The 23,535-nt window shown below is 45.4% G+C and overlaps 1 protein-coding gene across 1 annotated transcript in view; it reads left to right on the top strand.

Annotated features, from left to right (window-relative positions):
• Positions 1 to 2,711: 2,711 nt before the first annotated feature.
• THEMIS (thymocyte selection associated) overlaps positions 2,712 to 23,535 on the top strand; it is a 73,029-nt gene continuing 52,205 nt past the window's right edge. Inside the window, exons 1-2 of the mRNA XM_074169025.1 lie at positions 2,712 to 2,802; positions 18,490 to 18,648. Of these exons, the coding sequence (XP_074025126.1) occupies positions 2,712 to 2,802; positions 18,490 to 18,648 (250 nt within the window). The remainder of the gene's footprint in view (positions 2,803 to 18,489; positions 18,649 to 23,535) is intronic.

Genomic DNA, 23,535 nt, shown 5'->3' with positions numbered 1-23,535 from the left:
GAGGTACTCTGCCTAGGGTATTTCCAGGCACATTACAGGAGAGCCATAAGCCCATCAACAGCTCATCTGCCCACTGAGGAGGCACAGGGCACCCCAGTAACACATCAGAGAAACGGGGCCCTGCCCAGAGCCCCCCTCAGGGCATCGCAGAAGGGTGATCACCCCTTGAGCTGGGGGTGAGACCCATCACATGAGGTGAGGGGAGAGGCTCTCCAGAGCGCCTCACAGACTGTGGGAGTTCTATACATAGAGATATGGGACTCACGATGGGATGCAGGGCAACAGGACAGTACAAGGCTTACTGTGGGATGTTTAGGGGGTGGAACCAAAGGCAGGGGAAGGGAGGAATCAAGGTGGTTTTTGGGAGGAACAAAGGCGGGACACTAGAGGGCTAAGGGGACAAAAGGGACTAGTGGCACATAAGCTGGCTGTTGGCCAAGATGCTTGTCTGGCCATGCCCTGTGCCGCATTGGCACAGGCTTCACATTCAGCTCCATTTCTAATTATTTTCCTCTGTGTGTGTGTGCATGGGGGTCTAGAGGGTCCCAGAGGGATCCACACCGCATATATACATACATATATATTTCTCACTAACAGATCTCCATCTGCATATGCCGGAGGGGGGGACAGGATGAGGCCACTGGTGCTGGTGTGGGTGCTGTGGTTTCTGGCAGTGTATTTATGTGTAAAGGTGCTGCAATGCCCCTGTGTCTGCCCGCTGGGAGCACGTGCTGCTCTGGGGAGCGTGGAGCTCCAGGCGCCTCCTCCAAACTCTTGGGGCTGCTGGATTCAGCGACATAAAATAGGGTTTATTCTGATTTTTTTTTCTTGTACAGAACCCACGCCTGTTTGTACATTTGCTTGGTTGGATCCAAGTGATTTTGAAACCAGTTATTAATTTTTATGTGCGTTTGCAGTTCGTGTTAAATGCTTTTTGTGGTGTTGTTCCTGGCAATGTTATTGAAGAGAACAGCCAAATAGAAGTGAATTCAGGAGCAGAAGAAATGGCCTTAGGGGCTCTTTATCCATAGACCAAAGCAATGTGGACAGGTAAAGCCCAGCTGCTGGCGCTGACACAACACCCGACAACCTCGGGAGCCAGTACAGCAAGAAAATTGGCTTTGATTTGCTGGAGTTGCGCACATAATTTTTAAACGTATAAAGATGTTCCACTGAAATAGCTGAAACCACTCACACATTGCACTGCTCTGTGCCCTGTAAGAACCAGCTTTTTTGCAACATGGGTCTTTCAATTGCCGCTGAATTTGTGTTATTTCCCCAGCTACTCTCCCAGTTCAATTATACTTGTTTAATTTCAAGTGTGTGTTGTTGGGAGGAGAGGACGAGAGATCTTTTGTGTTAAAATAGTTGATGAGTGGTTGGCTGTGCATGTTCCCTCCTTTGCTTTTTGCTGATACCTGTCACTCCTCGACCCAAAGTCCTGTTTTTCATCTTTTCCTGCAGCACCTGCAGCGTTAGCAGCTGCCAATAGTGAGCCCCACACCTGGAGGCTCCTCGCTTATGAAACCTATTTCGCATTCTCTGGAACAATATTTGTTAAGACCAAGTTAACAAACTCTCCAAACGCCCCAGTTAGGCTGACAGCTCAAAGACCTGAGCACCCACGATATGCACTTTTGTTTTTAATACGTGAGGAAGCTTATCCTGTCTCCTGCAAATTATTACATATAGATGAAATGCAGCTACTGACCTTTATGAAAATAAGGAGTTGGCTCTCACTCGCCATTTTCTCACGCTTCCTACTTTCCCTGACACCTCAGGGAAACAGGAGGGTGGTGTAAGGGGACACGAAATCACAGTCACCTCAGTTTTCCTGGTGATCTGAGTCTGCCACTTATTTGCGACATGGTCTCACTCTTCAGAGGAGCGCTGCCGCAATAATAACACTTGATTGGGCTCAGAACAGCAGGGTTGGGACCATCACCAGCATGGGTTTGCTCTCAATGCAGTCTGATTTTCCCGTGGTACTGGGCAGTAGCCTCTGAAAATTCATCCCCAGTTGCAGCATCTCAAATTCAAGCCCCACAGGTCACCGGTGACATTAAAAATTCTTGGCTATTTTGTGTAACGACATTGCGTTTTAATGTCCATTTACATGATGAAGCCATTTGTATTCTATTTGTATGTCTTAAATTTTGGTACAATATTTAAGGCAGCAAAAAGCATCAGAACAAAATGGTTTCATTTCTTTTCTTCAAAGGCGGTTTGTGGTTTTGAAGGGAACAAACACCAAGCTATTTTGCTGTGCTCCAAGAAAAAACCCAAACAACCCAAACCCACCCAGACATGATGTTTTTTTCCCCCCTTTAGGGCTGATATTCAGTGTCGTCTTTTCACAGGGCTGATAACCATCACCGATGAGAAGGAGTTTTGTGGCAGGTCCCCCTGCCCTCTCCGAAGCCCAGTACCCACCCCCTGCACCTCTCCCAGCCCGGTGCGGACCCTCGGTGGGTACGGGTGCCCCAGCTCAGCATCCCCCCGCCTCAACCCATCCATCTGCAGCCCTGGGAGGAAGCAGCCATGGAGGAGAGGAAGCAGAAGGCCCTCCCCGTGGCCGCTCCTCCCCTCCGCCGCAAAACCCCACGGTTCTCCCGGCTGCAGCGTGCACCGAGCTGCGAGGGTTGCTGCCTCCTCCAAAGCTCTTCACCAGTCCTTACGTGCCAACCCCACATGCTGCCTTGCTGCGGACCATGGCGTGTACCCTGGAGAAGTTCATTCACTCTCTGGACCCCAGAGCCCTTCCAAGGGTCCTCCAAATCCAGTCGGGCATCTATTTCCAAGGTGAGCATATTCGGGTGCTTTGCAGCGGGGCTCTGTAAGTCTGTCTTTGACCCCAGGTCCCCCCTGGGAATGGGATGTGGGGGAGGCAGAGGGAGGATGCTGGCAGAGTTGTCTCCTGGCAGCTTCCCACCAGCTGCAATTTTTTCCTTTGAAGAACCAGCGTAATGACCACTGGCTTTGGAGATGGCTTTGGTCTGGTGTGTGCCTGGTCTTCTCACAGGCAGTGAGGCAGGAGCTGCAGTTACTCCTTATCATATCCTAGAAAGAGTACTGGAATGAGTCATGAATTCGCTTTGCTCTCACACAGAGCCATCAATCCAGCAACCACAAATCACCTCGCAGAGGTTAATTGATTAATCCTAGCTCTGCTCCCCTGGGGTTGGCATGGAGAGGTGCTCCCTGTCTCAGAAGTAAAGAACCAAGGAGTCTGGGAAGTGACCATGAGGGACCATAAGGTTTTCCTGAAGTTCTGCACTACTTTTAGGGGTACTTCAGGTGGTGCAACAATCAAAGGGATGAGTATGAGCTAGACAGGAGCATCACAGGGGCAATATTTTGGTTCCAGGGGTTTCCGGCTGCAGATCTTTTTATGGTGCTTTTAGTGCTGGGCTCTACTTGTGCCCAAAACACAGTGGAAGGATGGTAAAGAGTTTTGCACTAGAGGGAGGAGTGCTGCGCTTGGTCAGGGCATGGACTTTGTTTAATGACAGTGAAAACACCGTGTTAATCCCATGTATCAGTCAAGGAAAAGAAAGTTACCTCCCTGCCGCTGCTAGGGAGAACTTGGGGTCACACTGAATTAAACAGACAGGGCTTCGTGAAATGAGCTGAAGCCTGATTCATCTTCACTCAAAGACCTGCTTCAGGATGCACAATATCTATCTTGACAGTAACCTGAAAATCCCCATGCTGCACCATAGGAGGAGGAGAGAGGAGGTGGCCACCGTTAGCTGTGGCCATGGAGAGCCTGAGCTGGGATCTCAGCACTGTGGCTGGAGTGGGCAGCTCTTCCCTCTTTGAGAACAGCATCTTGGGGCTGAAAGAAAACAGGCAAGGGCACACTTAAGCTGTGATGGTGGCGCACTGTCCGTGTTCTTCTGATTGATACACAAAAAGGCATTCTGTGAAACAAACTTGTCCAAAACCACCAGAAACTTTTGAAAATATGCTTTTTCTGACCTTTGGCGTGTGGCCTGTTCAAGCTTTACAGAATCACAGAATGGTTAGGGTTGGAAGGGACCTTAGAGATCATCGAGTTCCAACCCCCCTGCCATGGGCAGGGACACCTCCCACCGGACCGGTTGCTCAAAGCCCCATCCAGCCTGGCCTTAAACACTTCCAGGGATGGGGCAGCCACAGCTTCCCTGGGCAACCTGTTCCAGTGCTTCACCACCCTCACAGCAAAGAATTTCCTCCTAATATCTCATCTAAATCTCCCCTCTTCCAGTTTAAAACCATTACCCCTTGTCCTGTCACTACATCTCCTGACAAAGAGTCCCTCTCCGGCTCTCCTGGAGGCTCCCTTCAGATATTGGAAGGCTGCTATGAGGTCTCCCCGGAGCCTTCTCTTCTCCAGGCTGAACAACCCCAGCTCTCTCAGCCTGTCTTCATAGGGGAGGTGCTCCATACATTTTAAACTAACCCAAGAATTTGAACTGCATTAATTTCTTGATAAGGAGGCTACTACCTAAGTGATGAAGAGTGAAGTTTAAACTAAAAAGGGGAAGATCACCTCCTTAAGTTGGAGTAGCCACCATATTTGTCTCTTTCCACACACCTAAGAAGCAGAGGTAGTATAAATACCAGTTGTATGTACATGTTTATGTATATATGTATATATATATGGCTGCATATGCGTGCACAAGGCCTTGGAAGGGAGTGGTACGTGCTATAGAGACCTGGGAATGGCTGGACTAAAAGCGAGAGCCCTTGTGCTGCACTGATGCTTCTTCAGTCTTCAGCAGCACCACCTCTTCCTGCCCCCTGCTCCCGGTGGCTTCCTCCCAGCTGCACTCACTGGTGGTTCCACCAGCAGGCTGGATGCAGCACTAGTACTTGCAGGTGTTTCTTGCTCATACACCAAGCAAGGCTGACACAGGTGTGCCTCTTGGCTCCTGCCCCTCACAGTCGGCACATCCCCCAGGACAGCTGGAAATGCCAATGTCCACTAGCAGGCTCATGGTGTTTCCTCTCCCCTCTTTTTCCTTCCTTCTGAGGAAGCTGGAGATGCTCAAGACACTCTGTGCCTAAGAGCTTTGCAGGATGTAGGGCTACAAAAGATCTTTTCAGGCTGGACTCTCCCTTCCTCTCCCTCCCTGAGCTCTCTTCCCATGCCAGAGCTCTCCGGAACATTTTCCTTTCCTTCACACCTGGCAGCAGGGGGTGAACACACTCTTCTGTGATTGCATTATGATTTACGTTGCATTTTCTGAAGCGAGGGGTAGCGCTTCAGGCAGCACCTGAAGTAATTCCCATTACATTGCTAAACAGGAGAGTGGAACCACTTTGTGCACTTTGCATTTCCATTAGGACAACCATTCTTTAGTCCTTCCTCGGGAAGATCCCCCGCCCCACCAGCAACCCTTTTGATTTCTCTTGCCCCGTGCAGTACATCAAGTTGTGGGTAATGACAGGTCTATCGGCAGAGAACATGTCTTTATTGCTTATTAATCAGAGCGTTCTGGCACTGATTGTAGTAGCTCCCAACCGGCTACAAAGTCCACCTGCTCTGCTGAGTCCTGCTTGGATGAGCTGTTTTGTGGAGTTGAGTTTCACAGGAATCTTTAACCATTCTCAGCACAACGTGCAGACAGTAAGGGAGAAGGCATATTTTTAAAGCATTATATGGGATTGTTTGAAACTGGTCAGTCACACATCACAATTAAGGGGTGATTAATTTTCTGATGAAAGAATTTTAAATAGGGAGAATTTGTACATATGTACATCTCTCCTCTCCACAACCCCCCAAAAAAGTGGAAGGTTTCTTAATATCAGCTTAACCAGGTACAAAGAATGGCGACTGGAGTAATTAACAACGTACTCAATCCATTCGAGCTGCCACACCACAGCTGCAGCAGCCCACCCGAGGTGGCCAGAGCCATCAATGGGTGAGAAGACAAGGAGTGGGGATTAAACTCTTCATGTTCTCTACCTTGGGGACGAAACTCTTCATTTTCTCTATCTGGAAGCAACATTTTTCACGCACTGCACTTCGGTCTAACATACAAAATAGCCTTACTCTTCTTAACAGAATTTCAGTATCTGTGGAAGCGTAAGGAAAGCATAATGCTGTAGGTCTTTGTAAGGAGGGATATATATTTTCCCATGTGCTGAGGTATTTGTATTAGAAGCTGCAAAGTCAAGCTCCAGGGAAAGAGTGGGAATTTTCTTGCCCTTGAGCAAGGTAGAAGCTCTGAAAGATCCAGTTCTGCCTTCATACCCGTGTTACACCAAATGCAATGGAGGGCTCTGTTTTCAGACCCAAAAATGTGTACGCCCATTCCATCATTGTTCTCTCTTCTGCCCTATAAAAAAATATGTCCCATAAATGGAATTGTGATTTATTTAACCGTAACTCCCCGAACTGCAAATGGACAGGCCTGGATAGACCCTGTTTCTATTCAGAATACTTTCAGCCAGGGAAGCTGCGGGCAATTGAACTTTTGCTGTTGGTAGTGAATAGTGTGACCTGGACACCTTTCCAGGGACGCTCTGCTCCTGTTGGCCTCTCTGGTCCCGGCCTGAAGCAGAGGGAAGGGTTTCCCTGGGATGGTTTCAGTGTTTTTCATGCTACGCCTGGGCTTTGGTGTTGGTTTGGACTCTGCAGTCATAATATCACAGCTAGAGAAACCAGACTGTTGAACCTCTGAAGGGAGTAAGGAGGCTGATTAAAGAATGAGAACAAGTTTGCCAGATACAAATATCTTGGTAATCAGCACTGATTAGAAAGGAACTACAGTGCAGGCTGAAGTACATGGCAATTTAATAGCTCATTAAAATATGTTATTAAAAAATTAAACTACAGAAACTCCATTGGAAACTGATTTGATTGATTGAATATCTTTCTTTGAACATTTCAGTAAATATTGATGCTTAGTGAGCTAAGTACTGGATGGCCGCTGATTTTTACAGATAGCATGCAAGTACGGGCTTTCATCTCTGGGTTGCAAAAATTATGTCTGTTTTAATACCAATGTAATTATTTTATGGGTAATTGAATTTAATATTCTGCAGGCTTAATTTAACCAGTGGCAGGACAGTAAAAAGTGTCAAACCTTAATTGTGAAAAATGTAGAACTGCTCAGGACACCCATTCTGCTGGCGTTTCTTGCCACTAGCCGCGTTCCCTGCCCTCAGCTTTCCCATTTTTGCTCTGCCTAAATGGAAATCCCACGTTGCCTTTTTTTGTATCCCCCTAAAGCTAAATGCTTTCCCGTCAACGATGGGGTTAGGAGCCCTAGGGCTGGGACTTGCCGTGGTACAGGGGGAGATGGTAGCTGCTCTCTGCAGCTCTGCTGTTCACAAGCAGCACTTTTGTGGTGTAAATCACAGTGCTGGGAGCTCTCCATTTTATGATGGGCCCCTGAATCTCACGGGGAACGTTTCTGCTGTGTGTTTTTTCTCTGGGGAGAAGGGCTCTGCGAGCCAGCAGCCTCCAGCTCTGCGGGCTGGGAGTGCAGCGAAGCAGCACGGCTGTGGATGTGGTGCTCCATGCTCTGCTCCCTCTCCTGGGGCTCTGGAAAGTGCCATATCTCCCTGCACAGGGAGAAAAAGGTGGGAAGAGACAGCAGTGGGGTCACATAGACATCCCTGGCTAATGCCCTTCTGGACCTAAGGGGGTTGAAGATGCTCAGTGTGGCATGGGGATGCCCTCTCTGGGCTCTCTGAGATGCGTGAGGGGTGATGCCAGACAAACCCCTTTGAGATACGCTCCTGTCTTGGCAAATGTGAATAATTCCATGGCAAAACTCTCTTTGGTGAACCATAAAGAACAGGAACATGCTGGGGCTCGTGGTTCCTCTTGGCTCTCCTTTGCCGGCCGCGTATCCCCGCCTGCTCGCTGCCTCCGCAGTTTCCATTTCATCTTTTCTGCTTCTGTTTACTGCGAAACAGCATCTTTCCAGCATTCTGTGCTTCTGTGAGCCCTTCAGGGGAGCAACGGGTTCACGGAGCCAGCAGCAGGGTGATGGAACCACATCCAGAAAGTCCTGTTAACCCCATAACTGCAGTGGAATAGTGGAGAAATCCTTGTATATCAAGACTCAACTGCCCCAATCCTAATTTAGACAAGACATCGCTCTTGTCAGAAAACACTCAGGTAGGATGGAGTAGATTTTTCTCCTGTTTTTAAGCCAACCTAGAGGGAACAAATCCTGCTCCCTTACCAGTGTGAAAAGCCAATGAGTCCATGAAAGCTAGGATATGTGGTCTGCAATACGTATGAATAAAACAAGCAAGATGCCTCTTCAGCACTGATAAAGGCACCTTTTCTTACAAAAAGCAGTGAGACAATTTAAACAGAGGTTAAAGCGTGAACAGCTTTGATGAAGATAATTAGGGTTGTCTTTCCTAGAGGTGGAAGATCAATCAAAATGACCTGCTGCATTTAGTGGGCGGCGCCTGGCTTGAGTGAATGCCGAAGGGAGAATTACACCTGAAATGGTAGAAATTTGCAGTACTGTGTTTGCACCTGAAAATTTGTCTCATTTTTTTACAGAGATAGAAGCCAAATCTGGCTGTAAAAATGGAAGGGCTTTTTTCCCCCTTGAACATAGTTGTTTCCCTTACTCTTGACGGAATAGTTAGGAGCCAGAGTCCTGGGTACCGCTGGAGTAACAGGTAGCTTGAGTTCTCTTTTGTGGTCAGCAGTCAGAGCGTGCTAGTAAATTTTCTCTATTAATATGTACCACTGAAACTCCCCTGCACTTGTTCAGACTCCTTCAGAAACATGTTTTATTCTGAACAAGAAGGGAAGTGCCCTTCAGTGAATGCAATGTGAGCACAAAACCTGACTTTTATGGGTCAGATATTGCTCGTTTTATTCCTGCCGCTGCCCTCAACGGGATGACTCATCCAGATGCAGTGAGAAAAATTTGACCCCGGGTGGCTGGTGCTGAGGGCGAAGCTGTTTCAAGGATCTCCTTGTGGGGATTTTCTTTCCGTGACCTTCAGCTCTGGACCTCTCCGTGGATGGCGCAGGAGGTGGGCAGAAAACCCAAATCACCTGCCTTGTCTCGATGCCGGGGCCACTCCCCTGCCCTGCCTTGCTGAAGCTGCCCTCCAGGTGCGGGTTTCCCTCAGTGGGGAGGGGGAGAGGGGTCCCCGGCTGCTGTTGGGCCCCCAGGGATGCGGAGCTCTGCAGCAGGAGGAGCCCCCTTTCCCTGCCATCCTATAAAAAGAACAAGGGAAATTTCACAATCTTGGGCTCTGGAAAGGCAAGGGGACAACTATAACAGGCTGTGACAACTCTAACAACTATGACAGGCTGAGAGAGTGAGTTGGGGGGGTTCAGCCTGCAGAAGAGAAGGCTCTGGGGAGACCTTCGAGCCCCTTCCAATCCCTAAAGGGGCTCCAGGAAAGCTGGGGAGGGACTCTGGATCAGGGAGGGGAGCCATAGGATGAGGGGGAAGGGTTTGACACCGAAAGAGGGGAGATTGAGCTGAGATCTGGGGAAGAACTTCTTTGCTGTGAGGGTGGTGAGAGCCTGGCCCAGGTTGCCCAGAGAAGCTGTGGCTGCCCCATCCCTGGAGGGGTTCAAGGCCAGGTTGGAGGGGGCTTGGAGCAACCTGGTCTGGTGGGAGGTGTCCCTGCCCAGGGCAGGGGGGGGAACTGAATGATCTTTAAATTCTCTTCTAACCCAAACCATTCTATGGTTCTATAACAAAGGACAGAGGAGAGAAGATCCTGGGATAAAATTCTCATGATAGACAAGCCCATGACCATGTGTCATTTCTGGAGTTTCAGGGCTTTTGTGGGATATTTTTTTCTTCCAATACCTGGCGATCTATGCACAAGGGAACATGGCATTAGTCCAGGTTCACTGTTTCTGGTTGGCTCCATTGGACACGCAGTAATGGCACAAGGGGCAGCACGATGTCATCTCAGTAGGAGAAGATGCTTAAAGATGTTTCCAGTTTTTGGCTTCACCAGAAGGTGCTAGATGTTACACGGCTGGGATACTGGATGCATAACCATGTTCCTCCAGCAGGATGAGATTTAAGCCATCAGAACAGGCATACGTGATGGTGGGGGAAAGAAAAAGAAGAGGTGCAGAGAGTGAAATAAGATAGGAAAGCAGGTGATTTCACAGGTGTCCAAGTGAGACACGGAGTGTCCAGGTGCCCAACACTCTGGCTGAAACTTAGATTTTAAGCAGCCTTCTTAAACCTAGTCCAACAAAGCACAGATTGTCTGTTAAACATGCACTTCAATAAACATGCCTTAAGTCAAAGTAATTAACACTGCAAAGAAAATGAATGAAACAAAACAAATCACGGACAACTAAAGCAGTGACCAATGCTGCTCAACAGCGGCTTTTGGCATTCTCTTGACTGCTGCAGTAATTCCGACTCATGTGTGGGTAAACCCAAACAAAAGGTCAGAGATGTTGCATTTGGAGCTGTGGTTTCACTTGCTTTTTTTTCCATTATAGCGGATGCTGCACGCACGAAGCTCTGCTGCCACATGCAGAGTGCAAGCCCTCCAGATAGATGAGAAGAATAAGAGGAAAGTATTAAAAAAAAAAAAAAAAAAGGCCATAAACCTATCAGGAAAAGAATAAATCAGAAACTGCAGAAGTAATTTTTTAAAAATTTCCATTATGATTGAAATGGCTTAAAGCACTTGACATTTAAAGTTTGACTTTATATGGCAAAAGATAAATCTTACAGCTTTTGTTATTTGATGGGTTTGTGCTGGCAAAAATCAGACCCTCTTGCAGCCTAATTAGGTCTGATCAAGATAAGATGCCCTCTATGCATGGAGCCTTTTGATGGGAGTTCACCTCTGGGGGGGAGCAGCTCAGCAGCTGAAATCCCTGGAGGATTTGTGTCCCAGATGGACCAAACCTGCAGCTTTTTGTGGCTTAGGACACATTAGAGAGAGAAGGGCTGTTACAAAGCCCAGTAAGGTACTCTGTCACTTGATAGAGGATCTTCTACACAAATTCACGCTGCCTTTGTGACCATTGCCACCCCCTGGGCCTCTGGAGCCCCGTGTGGGCAGGGGGGGAGCTGGGCTCACCTGCTCTTGGTGGGTAGGAAGGAAGGGGTGGGTAAAAACCTTATAGGTGCTTTATTCTATTTGCAAAGAGTTGGAGACAGAAGCTGGAGCTTCCTTCCTTCTTTGCCTGCCATCGTGCATATGATTTTTACCTTATAGAATCAGAGAACGGTTTGGGTTGGAAGGGACCTTAAAGATCATCCAGTTCCAACCCCCCTGCCCTGGGCAGGGACACCTCCCACCAGACCAGGTTGCTCAAAGCCCCGTCCAACCTGGTCTTGAACCCCTCCAGGGATGGGAATCATAGAATCAACCATAGAATGTTTTGGGTTAGAAGGGACCTTTAAAATCCCCAAGTTCCAACCCTTCTGCCATGGGCAGGGACACTCTGTATCTTCCCCACAAGATGTTAATTTATTTGAGTTTGGTGGGGAAAACCCAGCGTGCTGATTAGCACCCTCAGTGCTCAGGACGTATTTGACTGAAAAAATAAATAAAAAAAGACACCTAATTTCTCACCATCAGAAATTGGTTGCTTTTCCCTACTGCTTGATCAGAGTATAACATGATTAAAGTTATTAAGCAAAACTCTCCTCCCTGCAACTTTAAAATAGATCTTTCTTCTTGCCAAAGAGCACAACCTCTGAGCAATTGGCTAACCCCCAAACAATGCCCATAAGGAACGGTATCTTTTTTATTGACGCTGATTGTAGATACATTATGCCCTTCATGTTGCTGTGGGAGCCCGCAGCAGCCTTCATAAAACCCTGATTTCAGCTGAGCCGTGTGGTAGGGGAAAGCAGGTTATTGTGCTTGGGGCTGAATGGCTGCACCGGGGGGGTCATGCCTTTGTGCGAGAGCAGAACCGTTCCACCAGCCCCTGTGACACAGAGTCACCTCTGATGCGGGCAAGCCAGCACCCATATGGGCAACCGATGACAGCATAATAGTGGAGACAGGAGCAGTGGGAAAAGGACGTTGGGACAAAGTTCTACTCTTTCAGGGCCTGTCAGATCTTTCATCATCTCCCTGCGAAGCAGCCAGGTTCCCCCTGGATCTTCTTTCGCAGCCCGCTGTGCCTGCCAGCCCCAATGAATTCCATGGGTGCTACTCAGAGATGAAAGAGAGGGGTTTTTTTCCTGCAAGGATTCAAAACCCACGGGGCGAGGGAGCCAATGCCCAGTGTTTGGCCTGCAAAGTGATTCCATTTTGTTAGGGGAAAAGCTTGGTCTTTGTTAAAAAAAAAAAAAAAGAGAAAAAGAAGAGAGAATGGAGGATATTTGGAAGTGCTTTGTGGCGCCCTGCAGCAGACAGATGGTTAGACTGGGAGTCAGCCAGCCCGGGCTTGAGCTCCAGCCCTCCTGAAAGGTCCCCTGTGCCACCTCAGTGAAGCCTTTTGTCCTGTTTGCCTTCCCCCCCCCCCCAGCCCTCCTTGTGAAACCACCCGGCGGCGTTGGGCAAAAGGGAGATGGAGGGGAGTGATGGGTTATTGCTGCCCAGTCGTGGCTCTGATTTTAAGTCAAACTTCCCATCGGCATCAGCCAAGCGTTCCCTCCCTCCGAGAGCAGTCACTGAGCAGGGCTCTAAGCTGCCGGGAAGAAAAAGGGAAATATTGCTGAGATGTTTGCTGTTCTACCCTGTATTATAAAATATTTCTCCCGGTGGTACTGTCATACACCCTGACATGAGCAATGACAGTCACCATCTCAGGAATTCACTGTATTTGTGTTTTATATTGTTGTTTTTAATACCAAAAGACTCTTCTTGTACCTATAATGAGAAACAAACCAAACAAAGGGCTCACGTTAGGGATGACGGTGGTGTGGCTGCTTGGCGTTTTAGGAAAGATGGAGGAAAAAGATACTGAACCAATTGTTACCGTTGCTTTGATGTGATCACAGCGGCTGCTAATATGGATTGTCAAACCAGAGATGAGCTTATGAAAGGATATAAATGTGTTTTTTATTGAACAAAGTAACAATCCAGAAAAGGTGGTTTCAAAGGCAACAAGCTCTTTAATTACAGCCTTCGGGGGCATTGTTTGATCACTGTAAATAAGCTGCTTTATTCTGGGTTCTGCTAAAATGTTGTTTTTTTTTTCATTAAATTGCATACATCTTTCCCAAATCAAAATGACTCAGTCCTTAAGGTTACTTGATTTACATTTTCAATGTCTTACACTTTCTTTGCGGCTTGAGTGGGAAAAACACTGTTGTGTAACAACAAATAACTGTACTAAAAGGTCCATTTTAACTTTAATTTTACTTTTCAATATATTGTGTGAGTCCACATCACACAACTGAAGTAAAATCTTTCAGGGTCACGTTGTCACACAGCAGGTATTTTCACAATGTTTTAAGACTAATTACTGTGGCTTTTAAAGGAAAAAAGAATTTTTATTGTCCCTTTTGGAAGCCATGCAGTTTCCCTCCCTCCCTTTTATCAGCACAAATATTTGCTGCAAATGCCTAAATGACAAATCACACAGGTAACATTTTTCTTGTCTGAATGTAATCTTCATTGTACTATTCCAGGCAAACAGCCAAGCGAGGGCTAAAATCAGGGCTAAGGCAATCTAGTTGCAGACAAATATGTAATTACAATCAATACTGTATGTGCAATTGCCCCCCCCCCCCCCCCAAATGAATCTGTTCTTGAATGGCTGGCAGAGTTTCATTTTTTAATGATTTTTTTTTTTTTCTTTTTTTTAATCCTGGTATCATTAAAAATGAGGCTTCTGCAATCACGGTCTCGGTCTGTTAGACACCCTCCTCCCAACATCTCACCCTCATAATCTTTCAGCCTCTTGGTCTGTTTCATAAAAGCCCGGCAAAGGAAGAGGTAATTAAAGTCCTACAAGTAGCTCATGAAAACGGTCATCTGGGTCGGTATCTATTTACCTACATGTATATACATCTATCTGTCTGTCTGTTCACTCAAGTGAGTTTTACTACTGAAAAGCTGTTGAAGGTTGGTCTCTGACTTCCGTAATTGGGTGGAAAACGTGGTGGCACAGCTCTGTGACCCAGGGCTTGTGCCAGGAATTTGTCCAGCTTCTCCTCTGGGATGAAAGGTACCCTCCTATGGCCACGCGGCCTGGGATTCTCAGGCACTCGCCAATTCTACTCTGCTAAAAGCTTTCCTCTCTTCTAGAAGACTTAAAACATCCTCCCTAGCTGCTTAATACCCTTTCCCTTCTTGATAATGCTAAAAATGTATCTTTTCTTTCTTCCTCTTTTTTTAATTCAAGAAGGGGTTCACTTTCCTTGGTATTATTACAAAGCATTATCTCCACCAGTGGATTATGCACCCATGTAATATTTATTTCTTTGATGGTAAGACAACCATCTCCGTTGATTTTCTTTTTCGTTTTAATTAAAACCATGGCTTTTCTTTTTTTAAGTTTTAATTTTCATCTCACTTTTTCCAAAAACTGGTGCTTTTAGATGAATGATCCATTTGTTTTCCCCACCAATGTTACGTTTTGTTCTGATGAAAGACCCTGAGAGCTGTGGTGCTGTGACAGCCCTGTGTGTCTGCTCTGTGCACGCAGTTTGCTGCTCGCAGTCTGGCATTTATAATCCATCTTTTTTTCTGAATGCATTATCTTGGCCCTTGATGTTTCAGAGCCTGCAGCTCCATGTAATGCTTTTTGTAGACTCCAGCTTGAACTCCATATGCTTGTCTGCCTCAGGTACTTTCTTTTATGATTCTCGTGTATTTTACCCTTTTCTTGTAGCGTTTTAGGTTCTCTGCCACCTCTACCAGTGCCAGGCCCCTGTTTACCCTGTGTAGGTTGTTATCTACGTTTCTCATGTTTTGCAAATTTTGATTGTTTTGTCAAAGGCAAATTTTTGTGTCATGCAATCACCTATTTTTGAGTGTTTGGCAGAGCTAGTCTCCTCTCATGGCTATTGCCAGATGGGATACCCAGCCTTGGGCCCATCACTAACTGATCAGTCCTTTCATTTTTTTGTAAAAAAGCACTTTTTTATACTTTTTATTTTGTGATGGAGGGCAGGACTTCCCAAACTCTCTGTAGTAGGATTTGTAGTTAAGCTATTGTGTGCCTGAGGAAAAGCAAACCTGATAAAAGCAGTAAGTCCTTCAGAACGCTTCAGTGATCAGAAACAGGGCCCTCCTCTGACTCCCGCCTTTATTTCTTGGTGGCACCACTTTGCTGTGGATACAGACTGCAGTAGGAGTTAGATCTTCTTCAGTCACATCATTTTTTTTGAGAAGTTCAGCTTCTTAACTGCTCCATTCTCCCTCTGGGGGCTGTTTCTTGGTTTGCTCTACTCCAGCTCCAATGTTATTTGAAAATCAACCCCAGCCATTGAGGCCACCAAGCCCGTGTGGCTCCATGCCCATGCTCAGAGATGGCTGCACCATGGGTCCCAGCTGCACTGAGGGCACGCTTGCCAAGGCCATCTAGCAGAGGTGAAAGAAAACCTGCCTGAAGCCCATAATTAGTCAGTGTAATTACTTCTATATGTTAAATGGCTTCTAGGGGTCTATTTCCAGGTGAGGTAATCTGGAGAACTGGATCTAAATCTGCACTGGAGAAAAAAGAGTCTCTAGAAGCCATGAGCTCCTGTTTTGAGTAGGTTTTCAAAAATATTTGTTCGAGGGTGAGCATATTGGAATTCTTTGCTCATCTTTCCATGTTTCTATAATGCAGAGCTCATCACGCTGGGTCCTCTGGGATCCCCTGTGTCTAATAATATCGTGGTTGCCTGTGATCTCTGCTGCGGCTGATGTGAGGAGCGAGGTGGTTCGGCACAAAAGGAATATTACCCTCTTCACGGCTGCTCAGTCTTTCTCTCCCTCTCGCTCTGATATGAAATAACTGTGGCACATACACCTTTCTGGCTGTCATAAGATATCCTACGGAGCTCAGCTAGAGCAATGAGAGCGATGATGACTCCTCCTGTGTTTCCTGGAGCAGCCCCCAGCCCGCTGATGGGAGCTGCGGCAATACCCAGTGGAGACATCTGAGTGAGTCAGTCAGTGCTGAATTGCTCAGGGACTAGACGGAGAGCAAACAAGGATGCACTATCTTTACAATAAGAAAACCAGGTTTTTCTTTTATAGTTAAAGGGCAGCGGCTCCCTTGGTCTTCTGCTTTAGTAGCAGATTGGTTGAAGGGATGCATAAACAGCGTGTTGTTTCACCTGACTGTGTTTGATATTTTTGTGTGGCACTATAATCCAGAATTTCTCCGTGCTGATCACCGTCCTGGTGTGCAACAGAAAGGCAGTAGCCCGCTGGGGGAGTTTAGAGCCCACGTACAACAGTCCCCCTGATCCTATGTAGGATCCCCAGTAAGGGAAAGGAGGAAATGCTGCCACATCCAGCCTGCCAAAAGCATCTGCCATGGGACTTCTTAATTATTACTAATTTTTAACCTAGATTCTTGTACATAGGGTTAAAAATATGCATCACTACCTGACTTCTTCAGGGGAGCAACTGGGGGTTTCCTGGTGTCCATCTCAACTGCGAGAGCATTGCACAAGCATCAGAGAGGTTTGATGGACGTGTCCTCACACCAGAGTGAACTTGACCAGTTCCTTGGTGTTACCCTCCTTCATCCTCCTGCCCTGACACAACACCATTGTTCTGTGGCGTTCTGTCGAGGGTTTGGGCTAAAACCAGAGCAATTTTGGCTCTGGTTGGTCTCCCGGTGACTTCCAGTGAGGTGGAGGTGGTGACCAAGAATTTGTCATCTCCAGGTGCTGCAGTGGAGCTGATAGATATACTCCAGATTCAGTAAGAGATGCTTATTAGCCCAGGCTGGAATTAATCATGAGTGAGCATTAGGAAAATCACTTGGCTAATAGTTGCATTTCTGGTATGACACCTGGAGAAAGCAAAAAAAAAACCAACCCCAAACCAGTTTTTTGATTTTTTTCCTCCCCACTAGCTGCCAGGAGAGCTGTGGAGTAAAGAATGGTACTTTCTGTGGGAAGTGGGTTCTGCAGGCAATGGCAATCTTTCGGTACAGGCCATCTCAATTATTGATTGCTACTACATAGCCAGAGGTCAGGGTTTAAACAGACCATTTTGAGACCATTCTGTCTGCCTGGGTTAAAAGGGAAAAAAAAAGAAAATACTTTAGACTGAACAAGATGCAAGAAAGGGCTATGAGAGGGATTGTGGGAAGGAACATCTGTCTTCTCAAAGGAGAAAATGACAATTTGTGTCTTCTAGAGTTTGGTCAAAAATGTGACCAGAGAAGGGCAAAATTAACCTTGCAAACCCTTTGGGTAAAGGAGAAATGGAAATGAGAAAAAAAAAAAAGAATGTATTTTAAGTAGCAGAGTGATGTTAATAGCAGAGCAAATGAATATGCTCACCAGTGCATGGGGAGTGGAAACGAGAATAAGGTTTCTCACCACAAGGGAAATGAAATTTCTGGGATTCCAGAAAGGGAACTTCCACATCGCGTCAGGAGGGAGCTCAGTGATTTCTTGGAAGGAGCTGCCCAACATCAGAAGAATGGAAGCTGGGATTAAAGTCAATGTTTCTGATGTTCCTTGCTCAGCACAATTCTATCTACAAATGGAACACCATGTGTTTGCTGCACTGACCTTATATACAGTTAATCGACCCCATGCCTCAAAGCTTCTGCTAATCTCCTGCAGTCACCAGGAAGAATTTTACTTCTTCTGCATAACTTGGCTTTTGTTTTAATTTTGCTTTATTCTTCTCCTCCTGCCCTCGCTTCTGAAACAGCAGAGATTGATCACAGCTCGAATGGAGAAGGGAGGGTTGGTTTTGGCTGGGCAAGCTGCAGGTCCAGCTTTTACTGAGGAAGCCCTGAAACGTTTGGTTGGATTGCCTTGTTCCTGCCCTCACACTTCTGAACATCAGAGACCAAAAAAGGAATTTTTTTGGCTTCCAGGTCAGAATCAGTAGGCTTGTTCCAGCGTGGGGCAGGGATTAACCCTGGTAGTTTGCCAGTTTTCCGATTTGTTGTGCTTTCTTCAGGTTTTCTGTTACTCCAGGAAGCTCAAATGCTCGTTGCACCCTGATGCCTCCTGGCCTCTCCCTGGGCACCTTCTAGGGTCTATGATTTTTGGCTTCTGTTGTAGTCTGGTGTTTCCTGCGGGACATGTTATTGCAGAGGCATCTTTCCCACCCGATGACCCAGGCCATCCTGTGCTCTGCCTCATTCCATTTTGGCCTAAAAACTTGGAAATGCAGGTTTTTCAGACCTTGTGTTCCTTACATCCATCTAAGAACAGTGTACACATAGAACTCATCTATGTGTACACTGAAGTCATGAGATGGATTTTCTCCTGACACTAAGGAAGAAAATTAAAATGAGGTTAGTGATCACAGGATAAGTATTATTTCATGTAAGTTATTTTAAGTATTTTTGCTTTCATTCCAAGAGGTAAAGACACTTGACAAAGTGAGAAAAAGCTGAATAACACTTTTCTTTCTTTTTGTATTTCTTTTCAGGCTCCATCTATGAAATGTTTGGAAACGAATGCTGCCTGTCAACAGGAGAAGTCATTAAAGTTATTGGCTTCAAAATTAATAAGCTCATAGCAAGTATCTGGGAGAATAATGAAGTCAGCCCGTTTTCAGCCAAAGTGGAATTACCACTAAATTTTCCTGGTATAGTATTTCATGAATACATGTTTCTGAGGAATTATAACTCTGAATAATCACCTTTGTTCATTTTATTGATTTGCTGGCTTGATTGATATTTGCTTGAGGTTACAACTCAGCTGTCAAAGATACAATTTTATCAGATGGCACTAGACACAATCAGCTCATTTTTAAATTTCATCTCTTACAGCTCTTTTTCAAACCTGGATAGAAATTATTTATGATATAATGTTTGGTAGTAATGCTTTCTGTACCTGAGGTCACTCATTGTAAGAATTATTACAGGAATCTTTTCAGTTACTTATGACTTTGCCAAACTTTGTCTGAGCTGAAGTCTTCCTTGCTGTGTACTCAGACTAGAATTTATTTACTATTACTATATTTTTATTTTATTATTTTGGATGGAAAGTATTTTGAATACTTCATTATGTTTTGTTTTTATTTTAATGATTTATTTTAATTCCAGTGGCCAAAGTGGCTGCTCCATGCCTGGAAACAGGATTAGAGGATAATGAATGTGTTCTTCTGCTTAAAAACCACTTCAGCTGTTCTATAGACAAGTCCCAAAATATCCATATTTTGGAAGATGGACTTGAAATTTGAAACAGGGCCCAGCTGTGTTCAATAGCAGAGTGACTGGGGTGCAGAGGGAGGAGTGCTGGACTGTGAATATCCATGTGTGGGAAGCGGAGGAGGCAAACTGGGTGCATATATATGGCTTAGGTGATGGCAGTGCCCAAACTGGTACGTGCTTTTTCTGCAGAGGGAGACCAGACACACTTCTTGAAGCAAATAAAATTTAAAAGTGCACGGGAATGCGATGTTTCGTCTGAACTCCACAGGAAAATATCTTCTGCCATGTCTTCGTTTTCCATCTCCAAAATACAGATTTCTCTCTGAAATAGTTCCTATAAATAATTTTCTTTCCCCCAGCAGATCCTCAATTTACTTTCAAGTTTTTCTCACTCGGTGAATCAGAACCACTTGTATGGCCAATTATTAAAATAATTTTTTGGAATGCCATTTTCAAGCAGGACCCAAATGTAGTGATCAAAGACATTTTAATTATCTGTGGCTATTGAAGCACTGCTGTACTGTGAACTCTCAAGATACTTGGTATTTTCATTGAAATCCAAGCTTCTTTGCTATTATTAAAATTTCTTCTGTCTCTAAAATATATATACATACAGGAAATCATACTCTAAGTCTTGATTGGCAGATGGGTTTTAACTTTTGAATCCTAAAAAATCCAACACAACTGAGTGATAACTGTAATCCTACATTTATTAATGTTGAATCTCCTGATTTTTAGAACAGAATGGCTTGTGATTTCAAACGCTTCAACTTGGCAAATCTGGATTTGTTTGGATTCAAGTGATCAATTTTACAACTTGGCATTTGGATGTTGTTGCCCTATTGAGTACATTCTCAAATTCGATCTAATCACTACAATTTGCATGCATACTTATAAACCCTCTGAACCAGCGTTCTAGAAAACTGGGTTATTTCACTAGGAAAATAAATTCAGAGATCATTTTGCTGAAATTTATCATTATTATCCTCTGCATGACGGGTATTACTGAACAGCAGCACTGAAGAGGGGTATAATGACACTTCTTATTAGCCCAACAGGGAGCACAGCTCTCTGCTTTCTCTCTGCATATGTACTCTTATTGCATTCAAGAGCTTTTTGGTAAGAGGTAAATTTGTCATTTGTCTCATTTGGTTCTTAGCTGGAGAATGGTTCTGCTTTACGAAGTCAGGGTGTCCCAGCCTCTGCTTTTTCTTGACCTTTTTCCTTTTCACCCTATTACTTTATTACTCTGAAGGAGGCATTGCACGAGAGCGTTGCTGGCTTGCCCCCGTCCCCAGAACAAAGCACAGAACCGAATTGCAGGTGACCTTTTCACAGTGCCATTGACTTACCTTAATAAAAATATCCACGGGTCCCTGGGAGTCTGGCACTGTATTAACATCGAACGTACAGCCCTCTCCCGCCAGTGTTGATGCAAACAAATCTTTTGCTTTGATCTAATTTTCCATTTCCTCTGCTGTGACTTACCATTTGCACGTGATGGGCTGAGGTACCCTTTCACCAGCACGTACTGGCATAAATAAGCAACTCTTCTGTTTAGGTTACTCTGGGGATAGCGTCTCTGAGAGTGAAGAACCGGGCTCATTGCCTTTAAACGAGCCTTACTCTTTGTCTTTTTGAGCCTATTTGCAGGCCACAGAATTCTCTTTTTCTGCTCTGGCAAATCAGATCCTTGATAAAGCCCTAATCTGCCCTTCGCGTTAGAGAAACCGCCGCAACCGCAGCTTCACTATCTGTTTTATTTCATTTTACCCTCATTCTAATTTGTTCTTCTTCATGCCTCAGAGGGCCAGGCTATTCTTTCTGTGCTCAGACACGGGGTGAAAAAAAGAAGTCTGCTCTTACTCTAGACACTTGAGTGGCTACATCTAACAGCGTTTTGAACTACAATTTTCACTACTAACAAGTTGGCAGGGATGGGTAATTTGCACAACACCCGAACTGTGTGCCAGCACAAATGATTTTGTTTTGTTCTTTTATATATCCCCTCCTCAGCAAAAATATTGCTGGGCTGTCCCTATTCTGAGGAGGTCCCTGGCAGTTGCTGCTGCTCCTTCCTACGTGGTCAAATGGACATGTAGATGAGCAGGACTGTCCCTTTGAGCTCTTCCCAGTCTTCTGCATTACCCGGGGGAAGAAAAGCTGCTCCTCTGGGACAGAAGGTCTTTCTGCTATTCTCTTTTCCCTGGAAGGCTGCTTGCTGCTTTACTAGTAGAGCCTAACTCCTGGTTTTCTCAGTTTTCTGTGGGGAAAAGAAAAAGAGAGAATACAAAGGATACTCCTTCCTTTCAGGACTCCAATTAAGACTGAAAATGGGAAGGCCATAAAGCTACAGTGAGGTACACTTTATCACTCTATAACCAGTAGAGATGCATATATTGCTCTATAAAAGGTGGTAAAAACCTCCTTCTATCACAGAATCACAGAATGCTGTGGGGTTGGAAGGGACCTCTGGAGATCATCTAGTCCAACCCCCTGCCAAAGTAGGTCCACCTAGAGCAGGTCCCACAGGAACATGTCCAGGTGGGTTTGGAATGTCTCCAGAGACAAAGACTCCACCACCTCTCTGGGCAGCCTCTTCCAGGGCTCTGCCACCCTCACAGGAAAGAAGTTCCTCCTCATGTTTAGGTGGAACTTCTTATGTTCAAGTTTGTGCCCGTTCCCTCTTGTCCTGTCCCTGGGCACCACTGAAAAAAGACTAGCCCCATCCTCTTGACACCCACCCTTTGAGTATTTATAGGCGTTGATCAGATCCCCCCTCAGCCTTCTCTTCTCCAGACTAAACAGACCCAAGTCCCTCAGCCTTTCTATTGAAACCTGTTTTCCCACAGGACTAAATGGGTGATCCCTGGGCTATGTTTTCTCTCCCACATCAGCAAAAATAATATTTTCAGACTCCCAAACCCTCTCTCTCTCTACAGATGTGTACATCAATGCCCAAAGCTTTTGTTGGAAATGACAGGCTGATTAAGTTTGGACCTTAGTAATTATCATATGATGACCAGGCAGGCACCTCCCCTAGTGAAATGCCACTGGGTGCAGAGGGTTCATGGGGTGTTGTGCTGGTTCTGTACTCCTGAGGTTATTGTCTATGTGCAGTTATTCTTGTCTCTATCTGTAATTTTCCACAAAACTATTGGACATTAGTGCACGTTGGTTGTAGACCAGATTACATTTAGAGTAGATCTAAGGAGCAATAATGTCAGCTCTGGACAAACCAGCTGGACTTTTTTCTGGGTTTGCTATTTCCATCTGTCTTTTCCCCCAGTAGTCCACCAAGATCTCCTAGGAAAGTCTAAGTGAATTTGGTTCAGTCATAAAATGACTTACAAAAAAGTACAAAAATATTTTTGTTTGACCTCAAAATGTCCAAACTTTAGCATCTCAAACTTACCATATGTCTCCCACTCTGGAGATTTCCTTGCTATCTTAGGCCTGGAAAACATTTGGGTTTGTAATTTGGTTCATAATGATTTTAATGAGCTTCTGAATGGTTTCAGATAATGTTGTTTGGTTTTTCTGCTTGTTTGTTTTGTGTTCTTTTTTTAAATATATATCATAGCAAGAGGACCATTACGGCACTTAGGTGGGAACCACAGTGGCTTTCACCCATCGTACATACCACAGTAACTTTTTGTATATTCACCTCTTTTCTATACGGAGGGAAACATATGGAACTTTACATACTCGTAAGCATAAACAGGTGGCTATTAGGTGCTTCTGGTCCTTCATGGGTCTCATCATTAGCGAAGCTGAGTATGCAAGGCCACGTGGCTCTTTAGTTGCCCATGCAAGCATTCTGTCACCGAAATTAAGAAAACCAAGAGAACAGAAGGAGAAGATTTTTCTGCTCCTAACCCTGACAAAGTCAGTCTGCCTGGGCCCGAGGGGATAATCAGTTGTCTAGTTTTGTATAAGATCTGGTAATTACACTTCCATATGAAACCCACTTTCCGGCACAGGATGCTCATCAGTTTGTTGCTGAAATATCTGGCTCCCAAATAGCTCCGTAGTCCCAGCAAGATTAGTAGAGCCTGAATCTACTGTCAAACACATAGAGAAGAATATTTCTCATACCTGTACATTGCCAAGTATTTTCAACTGGGAATGGGTTTTTAACAGAGTTTATGGAGGCCTTTCAATGCAATTCTGGAGGTTTTCTAGGGGCAATGCTCGTGCTCCTGTATCACAGATGGGTAAACATAGTTATTGCCTTTGGGATACATCATGTGTACTTTGAATACATTTTTTTATGAAGAATATTCCTATTTGCTTTCTCCCAGCACTGCCAGGAGATG

The sequence above is a fragment of the Numenius arquata genome, chromosome 2, assembly GCF_964106895.1.
Source record: "Numenius arquata chromosome 2, bNumArq3.hap1.1, whole genome shotgun sequence".
NCBI lineage: Eukaryota > Metazoa > Chordata > Aves > Charadriiformes > Scolopacidae > Numenius > Numenius arquata.
Note: the sequence above shows the minus strand (reverse complement) of the source record. Positions and strands in the feature narration are given on the sequence as shown.